This window comes from Phaethon aethereus (assembly GCF_964289735.1).
Source record: "Phaethon aethereus genome assembly, chromosome: 3".
NCBI classification, from domain to species: Eukaryota; Metazoa; Chordata; class Aves; order Phaethontiformes; family Phaethontidae; genus Phaethon; species Phaethon aethereus.
The window spans coordinates 30480969-30502121 of NC_138576.1; the positions used below are offsets into that span (position 1 = coordinate 30480969).

At 37.7% G+C, this 21153-nt stretch overlaps 1 protein-coding gene across 1 annotated transcript in view; it reads right to left on the bottom strand.

Annotated features, from left to right (window-relative positions):
- The window catches only part of EYS (eyes shut homolog), a gene marked incomplete at both ends in the record, with an annotated part of 830586 nt that overhangs the window by 16750 nt on the left and 792683 nt on the right, over positions 1–21153 (bottom strand). Inside the window, 2 exons of the mRNA XM_081998016.1 lie at positions 8730–8902; positions 14540–14714. Coding sequence (XP_081854142.1) covers positions 8730–8902; positions 14540–14714 — 348 coding nt within the window. The remainder of the gene's footprint in view (positions 1–8729; positions 8903–14539; positions 14715–21153) is intronic.

The window sequence follows — 21153 nt, forward strand, 5'->3', positions numbered from 1 at the left end:
AAGAAGGCTAAGAAAAATGTGAGGCTACTCCTCAAAGGAGCGGGGACCTAGTAACAAAGGACATACATAGAAGAAGCCAAAATACTCAAAGCCTTGTTTGGCTCATTTTTTACTCAGTAAAGCCTGATCAAGCCTCCTAAGTCCCTAAGCCTGGTGGAATAATTTGGGAATACATCAGCCTATCAGACATACACGTGGGCAGGGCACCAGCCAGGATGCATCCCCGAGTGCTGAGAGAGATGGCCAAAATCACCGTTGAGGCTGCTTGCTATCAATAAGCTCTGAAAGGTCCTGGTGATCAGAGAAAGTTCCTGATGACTTTGAAAGACTGAGGCAATCATTATTCTGAGTGATACTGGAATGAAAGATTGCAATTTTGTAAGCGAAGACTACAGTTCTGTTTGGTTTTGTTGCAGTGGAGCTGTAATCTCTCTGTTAGCTAATTAGAGACCTAGTTAGCTAAGAAGTAACATTGAGGAGCATATGGCTAAATCCTTAAAGAGATTTCTGGCTTTCCAAAGCCTAAAATAGCTATTACTAGCCAAAGTCAAAACATTAGACCTCAGTTTTTCAGTACAATACATATTAAGAGATGAGTGCCTAAGAATAAGTCATGTGGGCTAGCAAATTGTACTGGGAGCAGCTATGAAACCTCAGTACTAGGAAATCAACTGGACCAGAAATCTGAACCCGATTCTCTTACATCCGAGAGTATGGATATTATAGCCAGCATATGGATATTTTCTACTTATTCTGTCCAATGAATGTTTCAGTAAACAAAAATTTCTTAGAAGAGACTAGACGATAGAGGAAGAAAAGAAAACCTTACATACCCAGTTGCTCAATGTTTATTATATTCTCTGAGGATATGGCAGATATGGGTTCAAGTATTTGCATCATGATAGTGAAAGTGAATGCTTAATCACTAGGCAATTAGGAAAATGTGATACAAACAAAATCTAAAAATGTTTAGTCCATGTTTGCCTTTAGTAGTAAGCTTATTCTAGGTACTGAAATGCTCTCAAGATGCTTTCAGGATGAAACCTGCAAGAAGAAACACCCAGTCTGAGATTCCCTCACTGGGACCATTTCTGCACAAAAAGCCTTCAGCTGTCTAAAGACTAGGGCACTGAGCAGGACTGTGAGTATCTCAGTGCAGCCTGATAAAGCAGTTGGTAAAGAATTAAGTGTCTAAAACTTTGTTAATCTAGTTTCAAATTGAGATCTTCACTTATCTCTTGGGCTGGATTTAGTCTGACAGCAGTCCAAGTGCGCTTTGAGGAGGACTGGAGTGTAAGAAAGCTCGTATTCTGCATAGTGGTTATGAGAGTAATTGTCAGGGAAATAGTTTACTATATAATTGGAGGGATTAATTTTGTCATTAAGACATGTTTATCTGTCTACACATATTATTTATAGGCATGAAAATATCCATTATGGTCAACTTAAGACAGGATTCAGTTGCTTAAACATGTTTGTCACTTGCCAGTGAGATGCTTTAGCATACCCAGGCCAACCACATGGGCCCGGCTGTGACAACAGCAAACACAGGACCTGCTGCACATGGCAGCTGGAAGCTGTGAGGGATATATGGCAACATGCAAACAGGCCCTATTTTCAGGCAACTGAATCGCATCATTAGGAAACACAGTCAACAGATCTAGAAAGAGATTCACCTTATCCTGAAGTAGCCTCCTCCAAGGCTTCATCCAACTTCCTAAATGTAGGTACCTACTGTTATTCTTTCACAACGTCTGTTGCCTTACCTTCATGTGCCATTCCAGAAAGAGACAGGTGTCCAAACATAACTATGAACCCTGTCTGGGTGCTTTTGGATACAAGGTTGAATGCCAGGGCATCTCAAACAGCACTAAGCATCTACATTTAGAAAAGCTTCTTATCAGCTAAATAGTTTCACTGACTCTATTCACTAGATATTCATAGAATCATAGAATGCTTTGGATTGGAAGGGACCTTAAAGATTACCTAGCTGAACCCCTTGCCATACGCAGGGACACCTTCCACTAGACGAGGTTGCTCAAAGACCCATCCAACCTGACCTTGAACGCTTCCAGTAATGGGGCATCCACAACTTCTCTGGGCAACCTGTGCCAGTGAGTCACCACCCTCACTGTGAAAACTTTCTTCTTTGTATCTAGTCAAAATCTGCCCTCTTTTAGTTTAAAACCATTACCACTTGTCCTATCGCTACAGGACCTGCTAAAAAGTCTGTCCCCATCTTTCTCAGAAGCCTTCTTTAAGTACTGGAAGGCTGCTAGAAGATGTGCCCAGAGCCTTCTCTTCTCCAGGTTGAACAACCCCAACTCTCTCACCCTGTTCTCACAGTAGAGGTGTTCCATCCCTCTGGTCATTTTTGTGGCCCTCCTCTGGACCCACTCCAGCAGGTCCATGTCTTTCCTATGCTGAGGGCTCCAGAGCTGGACACAGTACTCCAGATGGGGTCTCACCAGAGCGGAGGAGAGGGGCAGAATCATCTCCCTCGACCTGTTGGCCATGCTTCCTTTGATGCAGCCCCACATACAGCTGGCTTTCCGGGCTGCAAGTGAACATTGCCAGCTCATGTTGAGCTTCTCATCAACTAACACCCCCAAGCCTTTCTCCTCAGAGCTGCTCTCAATCCAGTCTCTGCCCAGCCTTTATTCGTGCTTGGGGCTGCCTCAACCTGTGTAAAGAATCTTGCACCTGGCTTTGTTGAACTTGATGAGGTTATGAGCATGAGGTAAACTTCAAGTTCATTAACCATAATTAGAACTTATATATTGAACTCACATGTAGATACTTAAATATAGGTGTTGTGCCTTTAAAACCACTTCCTACCCTTGACACAGTTTCTAACTCAGAACACCTTCACAAAGTGACTAGCATATTTTCAGCAAATCATTCATCCTCATAGAGGAAGTCTGAAAATAATTCCAGACCCATCTTTCTAAGTGCTAGTTAGCTGGCTATATCTTGTTCTTCATGATAAGTGCATGACAATTTTTACTGGGACATCGTGTCACTCATGGTTGACCTGGTGTGGAAGGCATTACTGTTGTACTGTATAGCAATTCCTTCATTTTGTCATGCATGACTTCCACTTGAGCTTATATATGATTAATCCATGGCACGTATTTAAGTAGGCAACTCACTTTATTCTACTTGACATTTAAAATTATACAGATTAATATTACAAATGCATGTTTGCTTGTGCCTACCATGAATATTAAGTTTACTGGACTGTTACTGATAAATCTGAAAGCTTAGATTGCTTTTTAGGTAAAACTTTAGTAGTACCTTTTATCCTTAAAGGACATGACTGCTATAGCTACTATTTAAAGACGTTCTCATGTTGCCACAAGATTTCAAAAATGATAGTGGAAGCAGAAAGCTTGATGGGACCAGTGGTGCTTAAACAACTAAGAGAACAAAATAGTCACTGTGACTCAAAACAACAACCTAATCAGTGCTTGCAGTTGTCCTTTAAATGGTTAAACATAGAAATACAAGTTTCCAAATGATAACTATGAAATAGTTTATTCATTAAGCCAGCACATCTAATCCCATTGTGAGATAAATCCAACATACGCGTGCATGCGTGTATGCTTGAGTGTTTGTACGTAAGGTGTCTTGTCAGGTAAAAATCTTGAGCTAAATCATACTGTGAATGAATTTGTCTTACAACAGCAGTCAAAATATGTTAAGTAACATTTTAGACTATGTAGAAAGAAATGTTACTTTTTTTTTCCTCTTCTGTCAGTTTATCAGATATTTTCAAAAATTGGCTGTATTTTTGTATCATAATAATGGAATTTGACATCAGAATAATATCCAAAAAGTTAACTTGAGCTGAAAAACATGGCCAAAGGAAGTTGTTTGCCAATTGTTCATCAAGGAAATGGGTTTATTGCTTGACAAGTATCTCATTAAATTGAGGATAGAACAATGAAAATCTCTTTACATTTGCTTTCCTTTCTTCAAGAGCTGTATGTTGACAGGCAGTGTTTGTAGCTATGGAATTCAGAGACTAATATATAGTTGAAGAAATCTATTTATTAACTTATTTCTTTGTGAAAAGGGCAGTAGCATTTCATTATGATGCCTTGAAGTCAAGAAAAATTATTTTAATAGATTTTATGAAAGTATGTGGCACAAACTAACCCTGCTAAACAAAACTGCTTTATAATTTAAAATTTATAGAAATATTGTGACAAAAACCGTGCTCATTTTAGCCACTGGCAAGTCTTCTCCAATACTGCCATCTATAGAATCTTTCAAATATTACATTGCTGTCCCCTTAAATGAGAACGTTATCAGGTTTGTGAAATCTCACAATTCACTAATCTTAAATTATAGGTCGTCTTCATTCCTCTGCAAATTCGAGTAAAATATCTAGGACAAAAATTTCACATGCTTAGTATCTAAAGGAATTCTAGTTTATGTATAAATATATCTCAATGCTTAACAGAATGTCAGAGAAACGTAATTGACTCCAAATTTATTTTTGCTCAAGTTTTCCACTGCCTTAAGTAATACTGTTTATGTCCAGATGAGAGACTTGATTTAATCCGTTAAAACAAATGTCAAGAAAAAGAAAAAAATGATAAGCCACAAGTGTCTGGATGCTAGAAGACTACTTTATAGAGTTGCTGTGTTGAACTTTTCTCTAAACCTTTGTTATTGGCCACTGCTAGAGACAGGATTACTGGCCTCATACAGGGACACTGTTCTAATAAGAGGAATAAGCTGCTGAGATACAATTTAGTAGAGATTAGCATGGAATTGCAGACAGTCATTATGGATAACATGTTTGTATTTTTAATGTTCACATCTCATAATAATTACTGGTTATGAAAAAGGTAGTGTATTCACATATATAATAATGAAGTCACATAAATCAAACTTTCTGCAGCAAAAGGGTTTTAGATTGTTGCTTCTTCCCAAGGAAGAATCAGGCTTGACACTTGATCTTAGCCACTTTTTCTCACAGTATTAATCACACTGAAGCCAATAGGTCTACTGTATACTTGCAGGAAAGCTGAAACAACCAGATCCTTAGAGATTTCTCCCTCTTCAGAAACTCTTTGAGATACCTAATTACAAAGGTATTCATTGGGCCAAATGGAAGAAGCTGGAATTCGGTGTTCAAAGCCATGCAGTAGACTCCCCAGACAGAGTGCTGGGAGCTGGAACCTCTTGTGGGTTTCGAAGATTGTGTGTTAATGAAATAACTAGACTAAATAACATGCTGCTCTGGGATGAAGCTTCACTCCTTAATCAGAAGAAAATTTAGAGTTGTCTGGTACTTCAGTTGCAAACTTTAAGTTAAATGAACAGAAGATTTTATTAACATCACATTTTGGTGTCCTGAAAAACGTAACTAATTTAAAAAAACACAACAGACAAACTATTTCTCCCGTATTCCTAATGTTTGTGGTTAAGAGAGCGCTAACTAAGAATTAACACTGTGGTAGATCTTGGCAATGTTTGGTTGCCATTTATGCACCTCAGGATTTGGGCTTGTTTAGCTGTGTTACTGCTACAGTTGTGACCTTTTCAAACGAGTGGAACAGAACTATCTGTTGCTTCATGTGTCATGAACAGTCTTAGAAGTGGTCTGAGTCCGGATGGCAATGTTAACACTAAGTAAAAAAAGAGTCCTGCATAAATTTTCCATTTCCTTCCCATTTCATTACTTTTATTTATACATTAGTAAGCTACTTTTATTTCTGGCAGTATAAATTAACCCTTTTTTTGTTTGTTTACATCAGTGTTACCTTTAGAAACCTAACACACTTGAAGAACCATCCTGAGTTGTTAATGGGTTCAAGAAAACACAGTACACCCAAGAAGTGGAGCTTTAAATTATTCTAGACTTAATATATTATTCTGCCTTGCCTGAAAAGACTTTTTTGCTTGGACCTATTCAGATCTAATTTCCAACCTTCTCCTCTCTTTCTAGTGCTCCTCATGGATGCTTGCATTTCCAAAGTACATCTTAAATTTCATAGGCATCTTCCTACTGCACTTCAGTCACCAGTGTGCTGCCTACCTCTTGATATTTCTTCTAGAAAAGTAAATCCTGACACTTGCTTTGGCAGGTTGAAACATGCAATGAAATATTTGTTCTCGGAGTGTCAGACCAAAAAATACCTGTGTATAACTTGCTGAATATTAACTGATCATGTACAGCCTGTAGAAAATGCAGGGTAGTTGAAACTGCTACCCTCTCTTCATCAAGTGGATTGTTTTCTTCTAATTTCCTCTAAAGTATATGATTTAGTACACATCTTACTGCAACCTCCTGAGAATGCTGCTCAGTGTTTACACTTTGGCAATGAGCATCATGAGAGTGGATCAAGTAATAATTGTGAATTTAAGGCCATATGAGCCATTAAAACTATGTTCTTTAACTGATCTTGCTCTGCCTGTGTTTACTCTTGTTCTAACTTAGTTTTCCAACTACTGAACACTTCTTAAGGCAGCTCCAGCTTCTAAATCTATGGTTATTCTTAACCATAACATACCATATCTCTGTGCTGACAGTCACTGCATCCTTGGTGTTTTGAGTTGCTGCTCTAAGCAGGACATATCACATTATTCTTTAAGAACAGTTATGTCCTCATCTGCACTTATGCTTTCATCTCTCATGTACACGGTTCATAAAGAACCACAAACATTTTTAGTGTTTGCTAGGCAAGTTAGTGCTTGATTATTGTCAGCCTATATTTAAGTACCCGTAACACTTGTGGTCAGAGTACTTTTCCTTATTATTGTGGTTCTACCCCTACTGCCCCATTTACTTACTTCACCTGACTTGTTCTTGTTCAATCCATACTGTTGTGCTATATTTATCAGTTGCTATTATTTGGTAAAGCCCTATTTGTTCTTACTCTTTGTTATTCTCCTCTGCTTTTTTGCCTCATACATCTCTTCTGTCTTTTTCTCACACTTTTTTCCTTCATTCTTGCACATTCATTAGTCTCTATCATTTAATTTCCCTTTGTTCTCTCCTGGTCCCTTGGGCTGTTCATTGCTCTCTGTCTCTTTTTCTTTTGGCTCCAATAACCATCATCAATCCAGAGATGAGATATTCAATCTTGATAAGCAGCTGTTTTCCAGCAATTTGCCATCCACTAAAAGTGCAAGCTGCACTTTGAAAAATCTCATGATAATTCATTATTCTGCCAGAGTAAGGTGAAATGCAGGGCAAAGAATTTGGTCAGGACCCATAGTCCCTACTCATAAAAAGAAAGCTTTTAAAGAAAACAGAGAGGAACCTTCTACTATATTTACCAGGTGGAGGAATTACTAGAAGGATGACAATCTACAAGAAATACAATTTTCTGTTGCTCAGATATAAGCTATTTGTACTGGTAATAGTGGGCATCACAAGAAGATCCAAATCTATTCTGAAACCAGAACACAGGAGCATTTACCTGATTAATTACCTGCTTTACGTATAGCACATGTCCTGTTGATCAGTGTCCTGAATCCAGATGGCATTACTTTTGAAAACCTCACTTGAAATGAGAATTCAAAGTTGAAAAGTTCACACAAAGAGCCCTGAAAAGCTGTTGCTGCAGAGGCAATAGAGCAAGCACATTCTTACATGGAATAAAGAATTTAACAATGACTTTCCAGAAGCTATATTATCTTTGATTTGAGCCTACCAATTGCAAGAGCTTTCTGTAATGGGATTTTACAACTGTATCCATCTATAGGGTGAGGACTGCAAATGAGGTCAAATGCAGTTCAGCTTGTCAGTTTTGTGCTTGAAACTTTCTCTGTAGGCACAACATGGGAGGCTGGACCTTGGCAGGCAGTTTGAAGAGGAAGCTATTAACAGTAACTGGAGTTCTCCAAAGGATATAAAGAGAGGTTCTTAAAGGAAAAACACAAGCTTTTGCAATATTAACTTGAATCTAAAAGCTGTGGAATAGAGGGAATGGACTGTATTACACCCCTTGCACACAGAGGTGCTTCAGACACTCAGAGGAAAAGTCCCTGAGCTTGTAGCACCTGTGTGTCCATATTGTTGAATATTCATTTGTGCAATCTCTCAGAGAAGAGAACAGATGGATAAAGGATTCCTATACATACATGAGGGTATGAAATGCAAAACCAGCAAACTGAGGCCATATTTTGAGGGTGACATGTTGGAAGAAAGCCAAGGGAGAACAGATGAAGATTATTACAGTAATGTTTGCATCTTTCATCACCATTCTCAGTACATCCCTACCCAATAGCTGGTGAAGTCAACTGGAGCCTCTCCACTAGTGTCAGTAGAAATTGGGTAAGGTCCCAGATGCTTCCTACTTTTGAAGTTTACTCAGAAGTGTACTACTGAGCTCTTAAGTATATTTCTCAACATACTTCATTATGGTGAGCTTGGGAATTGAACTAAGCACTATAACGCTGCTCAGCAATGCTTCCTGTCCCCTCAGTATCTGACAATGGCATGCTGCTTGTGAATTTGGATGAATGATTTGAAACAGATGAAAGAACAAATGGTGTTAAAAATAAGCAGAGTCAGAAAACACTATCTAACAATTCATAGCTTTAAATTACTTGATTTTTCTAACAGGCAGGAGCACCACTTTCTTAAAGAAAACCTATTTTGTACTTTGTGTCTCTATGTCACATTTCATTGATACATTACAAAATACTGTGTTTTTCTGGGCATTATCACATAACTCAATGTACAGCGTACTATCCATTTGACATACCTTGTTCACAATAGGTACCAGTTGTTCCAAGAGGACAGTGACATGTGTAGCCGTTAGGCAGTGGCACACAGGTACTGCCCTGCTTACACAGATGTGGAGGATCATGCTCTGGTTCACATACTGACACTGTTTCTGTGCAAAATGCACCTTTCCATCCAGTGAGGCAGTCACAACTACAATGGGTAAGCAAGTGAAAGGAAAGAATGCAACATTATTACCAAAAGAAATCAACATATCAGTAGCAATGTAATCAAGATTTTCAAGTTTGCATACCTATATTTAGTCATCTGGTCCCAAATGGTTAAGAGAAAAGTACAGTAACAAAATTTCTCATTTAACTTTTTGAGGTGTTTATTTTATTGTAAAAAAAAAAAAAAAGTACTTAACTGGAAACATTTTTTTTTTCCAAATCTTAGCATTACAATATCAGCAGCCGCAAAAAAAAAAAAAAAAAAAAAAAAGTAGTAGCTTGTGTCTTTTTTTGTTTTGCTCTACACATAACTCAAAAAGGCCATGGCTTCATATACTAGGAGGAGTCAAAGTGGAAACTAAAAGGCAAAGGAAAGCAGTTAAGAGCAGTCATAAAAGTAAAACCAGATGTTAGTATAAGGGAACTGCTAACAATTCCATATTTTAGCTAGTAACAGGAGTCTGTCAGCAACTGTCTTTCACTTAGCCATTATTCATTTGCTAAATTCTTATAATTGGCACATCAGAAGTAAGTTTGGTGAAGCACTTGATGGAAAAGAGGATAGTGGATTTGACCATGAAAAAGGTAGCAATCTGAGTTTTATGCATCTATGATTGTAAATCTATGCCATAAGCAAATTGTCTAAACTGACTGAATCGTTGGACTTTTTCAGTGTCCATTGCTCCTTATGCTTTTCGCTCATCCAGGCCAGGAGAATATAACAAACAAACAAAAAAATTTAAAATTAGTATCAATTCTATAGAAATTGTTAAATACAGAATATACTTGGCATTAATGTTAAAAATGCCCTCCTTACTAAAACATTTCAAAATCGTTAAAATGAAATATGTTAGACCTATTTGTATTTTAGAATTTAGTGACACTTTATCATAAAAAAATTGTTCCCCTGAATAAAAGCACTTATGGATTTTTCCCTGGGAGATTTCTCTTTCAAGGCTAAGAATGAAACCTCATATATTTTGATTAATTCTTAGCCCCTGTCTTTTTGTATACGTGCAAAATCTCTAGTTTTTCTTCAAACTCACTGGGCTCGCTTTCTCCATTAATCAGACCACTGTTTCTGGGCAAAACATAACAAGGACTCTGTGAAACTCTTCTGTTTCACCAAACCTTCAGACCAGACAACAACATGTAAACAAAGCACAGCCAACAAGCCCTTCAGAGTGATAAACAGCTATTTGGAATGAAGGGGAAAAGAGGACTGGACCTTGCAAAAGCAAAAGCACCTCAATTCATCAAAGTCAACTTGAGAACACTTTCTGTCTCAGCTATAAATGTTATGCTTTGATGCATGAAAGCTACTGAGAAGGGAAAGTAATTTAACTCCCTGATTGGCAAACAGAAATGTCCATTTCTTGTGCTGTGAAGCAGGGTTTTTGGAGCTGAAGTTATTGCTGTTGGGCAGCATACACAAAGGTTCTTCCCCTTTTCCTTGCTTGTATCTGCGTATGTCCGTTTAAGTTTCTTTTCATTCTTGTCTTTTAGGACCTAATAAAAGCTAGGTTTTTAAATGAATTGAAAATTACTCACACAGAGCTGAATATGTTTGCTGTGGCAAAGGTCTATGAGTGAATGCAACCTCTTCTACTTAACACTCCTAAGCAAGTTAGACTGGGGTTGAGACGTTTAGATCCAAAACTTCATAAACTTTAGAGAGATAAGGGAAGAGGCAGTATTTCAAATCCTCTCCATCATGTGGCCTGCCACGCTGGTCTAGTTTTCTTTATATTTTCTTGGTTGTGGTTGCCTGATGTTTTTCCAGAGCAGGAAGACCCAATGGCTTGCAACATCACCAGTGCCTTGATTCTCAGGGATTTAAAGACCCATTTAGAATCATAGAATAACTCAAGGTGGAAGGGACCCGTAAGGATCATCAAGCCCAACTCCCTGCCTCTTGCAGGACTACCTAAAACTAAATCATATGACTAAGAGCATCATACAGACGCCCCCTGAACTTCTTAGGTATAGGAGTTGAGATTCATTCTGAGATCAAGACATCTGATTTTCTGTTTTGTTAGGTGCCCAGATGGCCTCCAGTTGTCTTCCTAGAGGTATGTGAGAGAGGCAGCTTGAGACCAGGGAGACAAGATTCTGACAGAGACCACTGAATGCTTAAATTTAGGCAATAGGATTCTTGAGTGGGTGCCTGAGCTCATATGCTAATCAATGGTGATCCAGCTGAAACAGTCAGGGGAACAGGATCACTATCCATCCCACAAACCAATACATGCATGACTCTAATGATGAGATGCTGCATTCAATTACCTCAACACAGACATTTAGTGCTATCTGACATGCCATGGTGTATCTGAGAGATCTGTGTGAAACTAGCAGATAAGACAGAAGAAACTGCAGAAGTCTTGTGCTCTTCTGGACACCCTATGAGGAATAAGAGAGGTACGCCAGGATCTGTGCCATTGGAATACCAATGTTCAGACAACTGGAAAGGCCTGGATCTCCACTGACTGTGATAGGATCTTACATATTTAGCTCACCCAGAGACACTCTAAGTTTATGTGTCTTAGGAGCTAAATCTCACTGTAAGGTACTTCCCTATTTTCAGGGTTTTTGAAGAACATGGATTAAATTGGTTTTTCTGTACTCCACCTTTTGAGTTTCTCAAAATAAATTGCCTCTTTTTTTTTTTTTCCCTGTAGCGTATTTTTAGGTGGAGAAAGGATAGGAAGGCTTTCATATGCAACTTTGATAGTGTGTCTGAGAGGAAATTGCATAATCTTGAATCCCCTAGTTTTGCAAAGGACACAATAGGGTGCACTTCACACAATATACATGGCAAAGTCAGCCAGTTCAGGAAGCAAGAACTCTCAAATTCACAGCTCCCAGAGAAATACAACAAAAGATCAATTTCAGTTCTGGAAATTTCAGATACCACTTCAGGTTCTGTAATATTTGTATTTAGAAAGTTTTTTAATTTAATGTCTTTTTCTTTATTTTGTTAAAATATAGTAGTTGTGCTTTGTTGCTGGCCAGAATGTAAAGTTTAATGCTCTATATTTCTGCTTCTATTTAAATCAAAGCATTATGCCTATAGCAACTGAATCTATGGCTTAATGGCACTGCACACTTTCTGGCAGGGTGGTGAAAGAAAGACATAAAAATAGCAACAAAAACCTCTGGAGAGATCTCATTTCGGGAGAAACAAATATTTGACCACAAATCCAGTTCCCTCAAGGACTCTGCTCTTCAAAGGAACACAGATGATTTGAAAACAGAACGAAGTTCCCTTGGAGAAAATGAGAGACGATATTGACAGCTACTATACATTGACAAAAATTATATGCATGCTACATCCACACCTCTTTGGCAATGTTTCACTGCTTTGTGAGAAGAAAAAGTGGCCTTTACTGGTACATGCATGCATAGATACATAGGCTGTGAAGACCTAGCTGTCCTGAAATATGAGGAAACAGAATTCAGTAGTAGGTCACTACAAATTAAAAAAACCCAAACAAATAAAACCCAGAAAAAACAAATTAACGCCCCTTGCCCAATTTTATAATAGTCCCTAAACAAATCTGGAATACAAATTATGAAACTATAAAGATAAAAAAGAACTTTGCCTATAATATCAAGCTTCTAATGTAGTTGCCACTCTAGCCTGCCACCTGTTTTCCAAATGTTCTCTAGATCTTGCTGGTGGTGGCTCTGTGTACCTTATAGACAGGAAGATGACTTAGCACTGCTGGTAATTTGCTGAAGAAAGGATTCAGAGTGGTGTAGGAGGGCAGATGGGAGTGGCATGCTTCAGCATTTCTGGTGCCTTTCTGGTACAAAAATAAATTTCTGGTATTTTTTTTTTTTCCCTTGCAGTTTTGGTTTTCTATCTCCTCTAATATGCTCATAAGTGAAAAGAGTGCCATTCTGCTTTCTTGTTCCTCAGAAAGATCAAATACTCTGAATATCAAGGGTTTAATGGGTCTGGAAGCATCCTGCAAAGTGCAATAGTTGGGACATAATGTAGTGCAACAATCAGAAAGCAATCACAAATTATATCTTTCAAAGCATTTCCTTCAATACTGTATTTAAGAGAATATAAATGCCTTCATAAGGGGAATGGGGAGGGAACTGCATGCTGCATCTCAGGGGTGCATCTTCCAAATTTTAGTACAGCCTTACTAGCTTTAGAAGCGCTAGTTTTGTACAGGTTTTCTTACAGATGATTTGTTTCAGGGGCAGCAAAACCGATTACTATATAATTCTCTCTCCAACATACAGTTAGTAGATTGTTTTTAACTTGATAAATATGCAAACTCTTTTCTTTGTAGCACACAGAAGGACAAGTCTTTGTTGCTTTGAAGAAGAGTCATACACAGAGGCACCACAGTGCAAAGCCTATCTTTTCCTTCTTATCTGCCTTGCTGTCTGCACTGTTTTCAGTCAGTGTCTTCAGATGTTTTAAATCAGCACTTTCCTCTTTTTAAAAAAATTATGCAAATACAAGGAAATAAATGAACACACGTGGAAGCACATGAGGGGAAGCAAGCATAATTAATCTTGGCAGATACTTTTAAATCAGAAGCGCTCCTCAGCAAAGCTTTTACAGCTGAGTTACAAAGTGATTGAAAACAAGATTTATTACAATGGAAGTGTTGACACACAACAGCAATTTGGAACTGCAAATGTACTTCCTTCTTGTATGCCTTACAGTTTGGACACCAGGATCATCTACACTTACTGATAAGGCATGAAAGACCATAGACTCATCTTCTGGGCCAGCTGTCCTTACCACCACTTATTATCCCATAGATCAGCCAGGTGAACAACTGACATAGTTCAATCAATTTTAACGCGAGATCCTTACTAACACACCTTGTTTTGTCTGAAATGGATTAAGAAGATCTTACATGAGCAGGCCGGCCAGCAGATCTGGAAAGGCAATGGTGAATGAACACTTCAGAACGGCATGAAGAGTGACCAGGGAAAGTATCTGCAGAAATCACTGGATTTAGCTGGAGGCAGAGCTAACTGTGTGTATTACAGAGAGACTGAGCAGGAGCTGAGGATGCACAGGTGCTAGGTAAGGGAGCTGCTAAGGATTTAAACTGGCTCAGAATTTTCTGATCTTGGGCAGTCAGTGGCTTACTCCAGAAAGGAGTTCTTAGATGAAAATACTAATTTTCAGGAAACAGAAGTCACCTGTTTTTGCCCCATCAGCCATGTTCAGACATTAAGACAGATAAGCTCTCCTCTTTGTTATTTGTTCTCTGCTAGCTATGCTGCTCACCTAGTTTTTTTTAAAAAAAGTCTTTCCTAAACACCTAGTTTTTCCCATGCATTTTGTAATAAGTCTGGATGCCAGTGACTTCAGTGCAGCAGAATGAGTCCATGGAATTTCTTTAAAAAGATCCCCATGAACTTTTAGACAGTTCTAACATAATTTTAATATTTTAGTTTTTATTTTATTAAAGTAAGATCAAAATTCTTTGTGTAACTGAATGAACCCTTCAACAGTTTTCTTTCTTTCTAATAAGATGATAGGCTCCTGGACACTTCTGTTATCAAGACACTAAATTACCATTGTTGTTAGTCTAGAGATCAGACTATGCTGTATTCTACAAAAAAAAAAAAATATACTTACTAAACAGTAGAGCCACCTTCTATACACTTTCCACCATTTCTGCATTTTATTAAACTGCATGGTGAATCTTTACATTGTCCAACACTGCGACCAGAACTGGGGTGACCTTCTGGAGTCCCTAGCGATTTAAACTCTTGATTCATGCTGGTGCGAACTTGAACATCAAAAATGCAACCTCAAAGGTAGAAAGAAAAAATAAATGAAGTTTAGAATAGATACAGGAAGTCAAACCACAGCAAACAACAGGACAGTGTCAACCCTCAGTGAAAGGGTTCCACGAGAATGCCTTCAGTGGATGGACAGTCATACCATCTACATGAGCTAAAGGTATGCTGGATACTTTCTCTTCAGGCAAATGCGTGGATGATTGTAAATTCCTTCATTTAATAATAGGTAAAACAACATAAGTAATTTCTCAAGGAATAGACAGAATACAAAGTCAGTGACTAAGTATGTATTTTTACTAGATGTAATTTTGTGTTTACACATGCATGCTCTTACAGGAATGTATCTTTAAAAGATAAAAGCAATTAAAAAAAATCCCAGAAAAAAAGGAGAACAGAGACCAAGAAGACTGTTTAATGTAAAATATGTAAGAATCCAGAGAACACTGACTAGTACAATGCAGGCAGGAAATATGGACTTGCATTTCCTTAGGCTGAAAAGGACCCCTTCAAGGAAAGACCCAGATTCTTCTCTTCTTAAGTGAATGCTTCAGTCCCTGGTTACATACAGATCATGTCGCATGTGACCACATTTTAATGTAGGTGTATGCTGCTCCTTTAGGCCCTTAATCTCAGAAAATAATTCAGAAATTTAATGTATACTAGTAAGGTAAACACTTCCAGGGCCTGTTACTTGGTCCTGCAGGCAAGTATAGTCATGATTATATTACCAAACTTATTACTTTCCAGGACAGCACAGTTGTATCCAGACTAGTAATGGAAAATGGTCCCTAGATTATGTTAAATCCCTAAATACACCAAAGAATTGTTTGGAAAAATTGTAGTTGTCACAGACCAAATACTTGTCAGGGACCACTGTAAGAATTTATTTGTAGAGATGATTGAGTGCCAGTGCCTGGACCTATGCCCTGACATTCTTTCAATTTGCTAATGCATTGGTATCCCAAGTGAAAAGAGGATCCAAAGCTTCAGAGTGAAGCAGAGATGTTCCCTGCTCGCTACCTCCAGGCAGCTCCTGCTTAGCCGGTGGGCTTTCTGGGGACTGTCCCTTTGGAGAGTCTTTCCTCTCCCTAGTGACTGCATAGGATGGTTATCTTTATGGGTCTAACTTAATTCATTGGTATTTCTTATTCACGTTTCCAGACCATGTGCTTATTTACATACTGCGAAGCTGAATATTATTCCATTGATTAGATCTATTTGGATTAAACCCTAAGTAACTTTTCAAAATATACCTGAATATCCAACTGACTTAGAGTCACATTTAAAGGTAGCCTTAAGCACTTTTGAAATTTCATCCAGATCTATACATAAATATATACAATTTTAAACTAAAAATCAGGTTTTAAACCACTTTAGTTACATCAGTACAGTAACATATTTACAAATGCTCATACCTTTCTAAACTTGATTTATAAAATTTATTTGAGATATGGTGAATTCCCACAGTGCTTGAAATCCTGAGAATAGCAAGTATTGAACAGTGCCTGCCAGAGGCTCTCTGCTTAATATTAAAAGCAGGGGAAGGATATGATACGGAGATTGCAAATAATTACCACATTGTTTTTTAAAAAAAATTGCTTAATATGAGTTTTTGCATGATTCACTGAAATCACATAAGAAAGACACAATGACTGTCCAATTGTGTTTTTTTTAAAATAATTGATGTAATTTGTTTTGAACAAAACGTAAGTAATATTTATAGCAAGATAACTATTTAAACTATAGTCAGAACAATGTTAGCAAAAGTAGCTTTCTTAGTCAGGCTTTTTTCATATTATGCACAGTTTATAGTTCTGGTTTTACTGCCACACAACTGGTAATTCAAAAACTCATATTAAGCAATGTAAAAATAACCTATTTTGATGATTATTTTCAATCTTCATATTATTACTTCTTTGCTTTTAACAGTGTTGGTTTTAGGCCACCGTATGCTTGGTAAATCCTAACTAATGTTTCATCTGTTTATCAGTAGCAGATAAAGCATGTTCTGTTCTCCTGAGTCTTGCTGGAGTGCTAAGAAAAAGCAGCCCAGAGCTCAGTGTAAACAATGGAAAGCACAATGAGTACCCAAGAACTGGTCAGGTCATCATGGAAAATAAACTGGCATTTGTGTTGATGACTAGTTTAACTGTACCAGCAGAACATCTAGGTTAGAAACAGTTCTTGAGCACTTGTAAACAAAGCATATAGTAGGTACAAGAGGTTTTTGGCCCAGCTTTATGAGTTCAACTGCATTTTTCATTTAATTTTCTTATTTTTTAGAATTCTTTGTGGGATGCTGATGAAGGACTCAGAGCAGCAATTTGAGCCTGGTGTAACAAGCACTGTACAACCTTCTGCAGAGGGATCGGCTGACGCATGTGCCTTCTTTCTGACCTGAATTCCCTTTGCTTTGCCAGTTCTGGGCCTCTTTTAATGACAGACTGCCAAGTATTCTGAATAGTGGAGAGTTTTTCTGACACAGCCAAGTTTGCAAGGGAACTCCAAAGAAGTTTCTGAATTTGTGAGTTAAACTTGGGTTTGATCCTGAAGATCAGAGTTTGATGCAAGTAAGCTGAAATCAGATGCAACAAGACAGTGCACTCACAGAAGATATACTATGTTTTTCTTTGTAATCTTTTATCTGTTGACTCCTTAGACCCCACTTAGAGCTTTCTGTCAATGACTTTTTTTTTTTTAACTCTCAATTTAATTTATAGCTTTCAACCCAGTCAAGCAGAGCTCACAAACTACTAAAGAGCCACCAACAATGGATTAAGGAAAGTTCAGAGATTGCAAAAAAAAATATGACTTCATTACTCAGCTTTACTTTTTTTTTTTTTTAATATATGCTTATCATACAAAGAATTTTTAAAAAAATTTTTCACTAGTTTCCCTTACCTGCTTGTAAGCACTTGGTACTAATTTGACTAAAAAATACACAAAGCAGGCATTTTCAAGCAGATGTACTAAAAATGCAGCAAGAGAAGTGACAGAAATAGATACATAGATAAACTGTGGTATATCTGAATGCAGTGAATTTGAATTTACAAATTTCTAAAATTCTACCTGTCCTAAAGTGTTTTGCTTTTCCCTGTTTCTCTTGAATGCTTGTGAGTAGTGGGGTATTTCTCTAAAAGAGAAGATGGCCCCCACAATGACTACCTAGTGCTGCTCTGAGCTGTAACCCAAACACCCAGAGAGCCTGTATGAATCATACCAGACTGTGATGCAAGAGGCAACACTGATTAAAAACTGGTTCAGAAGTCGCTTTCCTTCTGTGACATCTGTGATGCAGCAACATGAAGAAAAGTAGTCTTTGCCCTGGCAGGCTTGCAATGTATTCTAGCTTATTATGAACATAAATTTTGACCACAAGGCTTTATTTGTATCTATTTGGAACTCAGCTGAGTTCTGGGTTTACTTTATTTTAAAAAGTGACTGCAGTAGCTGGAATTTTATTCACGTCTTTGCAAAATCATTTATGTGAAGAGGTGGCTCTTTCAGTTCCTCAATAGTTCAGCTTTATGGTAAGAGCTTTTGCCTTTTTAGTCCTCCATTTAATACTATTTGCTGTCAAACAACAGGTTGCTTCTATAACCATACTTCATCCTACTTATGAACAGAACCACAGGAATAATCAGTTGCTCCTCCTTCTCTGCTCTTCACTTATTTCTAGATACAAGCTGTGCCTCTTCATCAGTTGCTACTATGGCTAGAGACCACATCCTGCAGTCATGGTAGCACACAGCATGAAACATCAGAACTTTCCCTCTTTTTTTCCTCCCTGACACCAGATTTTTCTCTGCCTGTTTCAGAGATGTGAGGTCTGGAAATTCATCTGTAACTTCTGGCTTTTTCCAAATAATTCTTTATCTCATTTTGTGTAGGTGAGTCATAGTGTTCAGTTGTGCAGACCTGACTATGAGGCAGTTGGCTCTATACTCCATTTCAGATTGTCCGTGAGGAGGCTGAGTGTCTTTGGCCACAAGAATTGCAGCTACCTAAAACCCACACTGTCTTTTTAGAGCAGCTCCAGTATGCTCTGCTACATACATCAGAAAACTCTCAAAGGTCTCTTAATTACACTGTTACAGGACAATGAAGGAAAGCTAGACACTTAAGTAAACTCTCCTACCATGTGTCCGTTTACAAAAGACTCCTGTAAGCTCACAAGGACCAAGATGAAGCTCAAAGTTCAGAGTACCTCAAACTCCAAATGAACTTAGCTGGTTCATCTGAGTTCTACCTTTACCAGTTTCTTCAGCTTCTCCCACAAGCTGAAGGAAATTTTCTAAATTGCTCAAGGTACCATCAACCATTCTTCAGCCTATCAAAAGAATCTGTAGGTGCTGATCCCCAAATTTCCTAAACGTAAAATTCCCAATCTTTTGATTATTAAATTACAGTTTATTGAAGACATTTATTTTCAGTTTCCTCCTCTCCCATGGAAATTACTTGAACAACTGCTAAAGTCATGCAGGTAAGGGAGGAAATGGTTTGAAACAGTAGCTATACAGAGTAAAAATCCTAAATGATTGCACACTGACATTGAGGACAGTTGGTCTTCAGCAGCAAGGCTGAGTTCAATGTTTCTTGATCCAATAGTGATTGCTTACAAAAGGAGAAGTACATTCTGGTATTAGAAGCAAAATGCTTTTAATAAATCAAGTCTTTAAAAGCAGCCGACAGCTGCTTTCCAAAACTCTGAGTGGTTTAATCAACTATGTGCTAGATAAATTTATCTTGACTGTCACTTCCAGAGTTTTTCTGTGGGTTCCCTATAGCTGCAGGTTGGCTGAAAATGGTTCAAAATTTTCTTTTATGTTAGTGGTATTGTAGTTCCCACTCTGGAGAAGGGCTATAGAGGTTTCTTTCTGATCCTAGGGACCCTGGGAGATGAAACTGGGGAGATTTCTGACTTAGAAAAACAGATGAGATGCTGATTACATAAGAAAATGTCATAGGAAATTGGTCATAGGAAAGCATAGCTTTCTTGAAAGTCAATATGCTCTGGAGAACAGAGACAAGCTGCTGCTGGGAACTGGAACATGGAATGAATTAGCAAATAGACAATACTGTGAATGATAGGGACAAAGAGAAAACTGTTTGTGTGCTACATGTTTGACAAAATTTTGAGGTAGAGACTTCTTTTTAAACAGTAAGAAAAATCAATAAATAGTATGGTAACTAACAGTATATGAACTTTGAACTAATTTTTTTTTTTTTTAAATATTCATCCTGCATTTGTAGAAGTTTGGCCATTGCAATACAGTTGCAACCTGAGGAACCTGTAAAACTGGCAAAAGTTTGTGGTTAAAGTGAAGCACCAGAGATTCCTCTTGGTCACCCCTAACATTAATATCTCTATTAAAAAAGTCATAAATACTTCAAAAATATTGACACTATTAAAATACTTGCATAGACATTATGTTTTATAATATGCCTATTTGAAAGCTGTTAAGAAGCTATGAGAAGTATAACTATTCAACCTGTAATACAGAGACAGATGAAATGTTAATTCATATGACTTTCTGAGCGAAAAGTTGATTACAGCATAAGAAACTTGATTTTGAGGAAGTTTCTGTGCCAAGAAAAAAGTAAGGTGATGGCTGGAAAAGAGGCAGCTACGTGAGTTACATGGTCTTAGAGGAAATAGAGTGTAGCAGTGTGTGAAAGTGAATTTTATCACTATGCTTGCCTTTCATAATGTGCCCCCAATTTTATAATTGAGAACTCAAATTTTGCTCTGCTATGGCAAAATGTTTTCTTTTAACTTGAAAGGCTTTCCAGTGCTTAAAATAAACTGAAGTTTACCTCACAAAATACTGAAGACATTATTTCTGTGGAAGTAAGGAATGCAAATAAAGAAGTGTTGTTAACAAATCCTTTGCTTCATTGCTGATCCAACTGGTAGGAGTTGAATTAAGATTTCTACAGAGCTTCAAATACCAGTTTCAAGGTAAGAAGTGTTATCTGTTGGATAAGTAGCTGAAATATTTTTAACAGGAATTACTTAGGTCCTCTTTAGAGACCTAGATCATGATGGCAGGAAAAAAAATCGGATTTCATAATCTATCAGAAAGAAGCTTTCAGCATATAGACTATTACCTAAACCAACCCTGTCAGTGACAATGGTCAGAGCTAGCCGAGAGAAGAATCTAAACTACTTTACTGCAGAGAAAGGAAGCCCTTTTGGAGCAATGCTGTAGAACAGGGGCAGATGAGAAGAAATTATATCATCGCAAACTTCCATTTTTATCAGAAACAGATAGTATTAAAAACTTTTAGCAAAGCCTCTCTTTGCATCATGTTTCTTAGTTATCGTAGTGAAAGAATGAAAAAGCCACAGGAATCTCAGCCAAGGAGATTCTAGTTTGTGTCCTTATATGAGAGATTTTAGATCTTTGTTTTATAGGCAACTGAAACAATCTGATGCATGTTTTA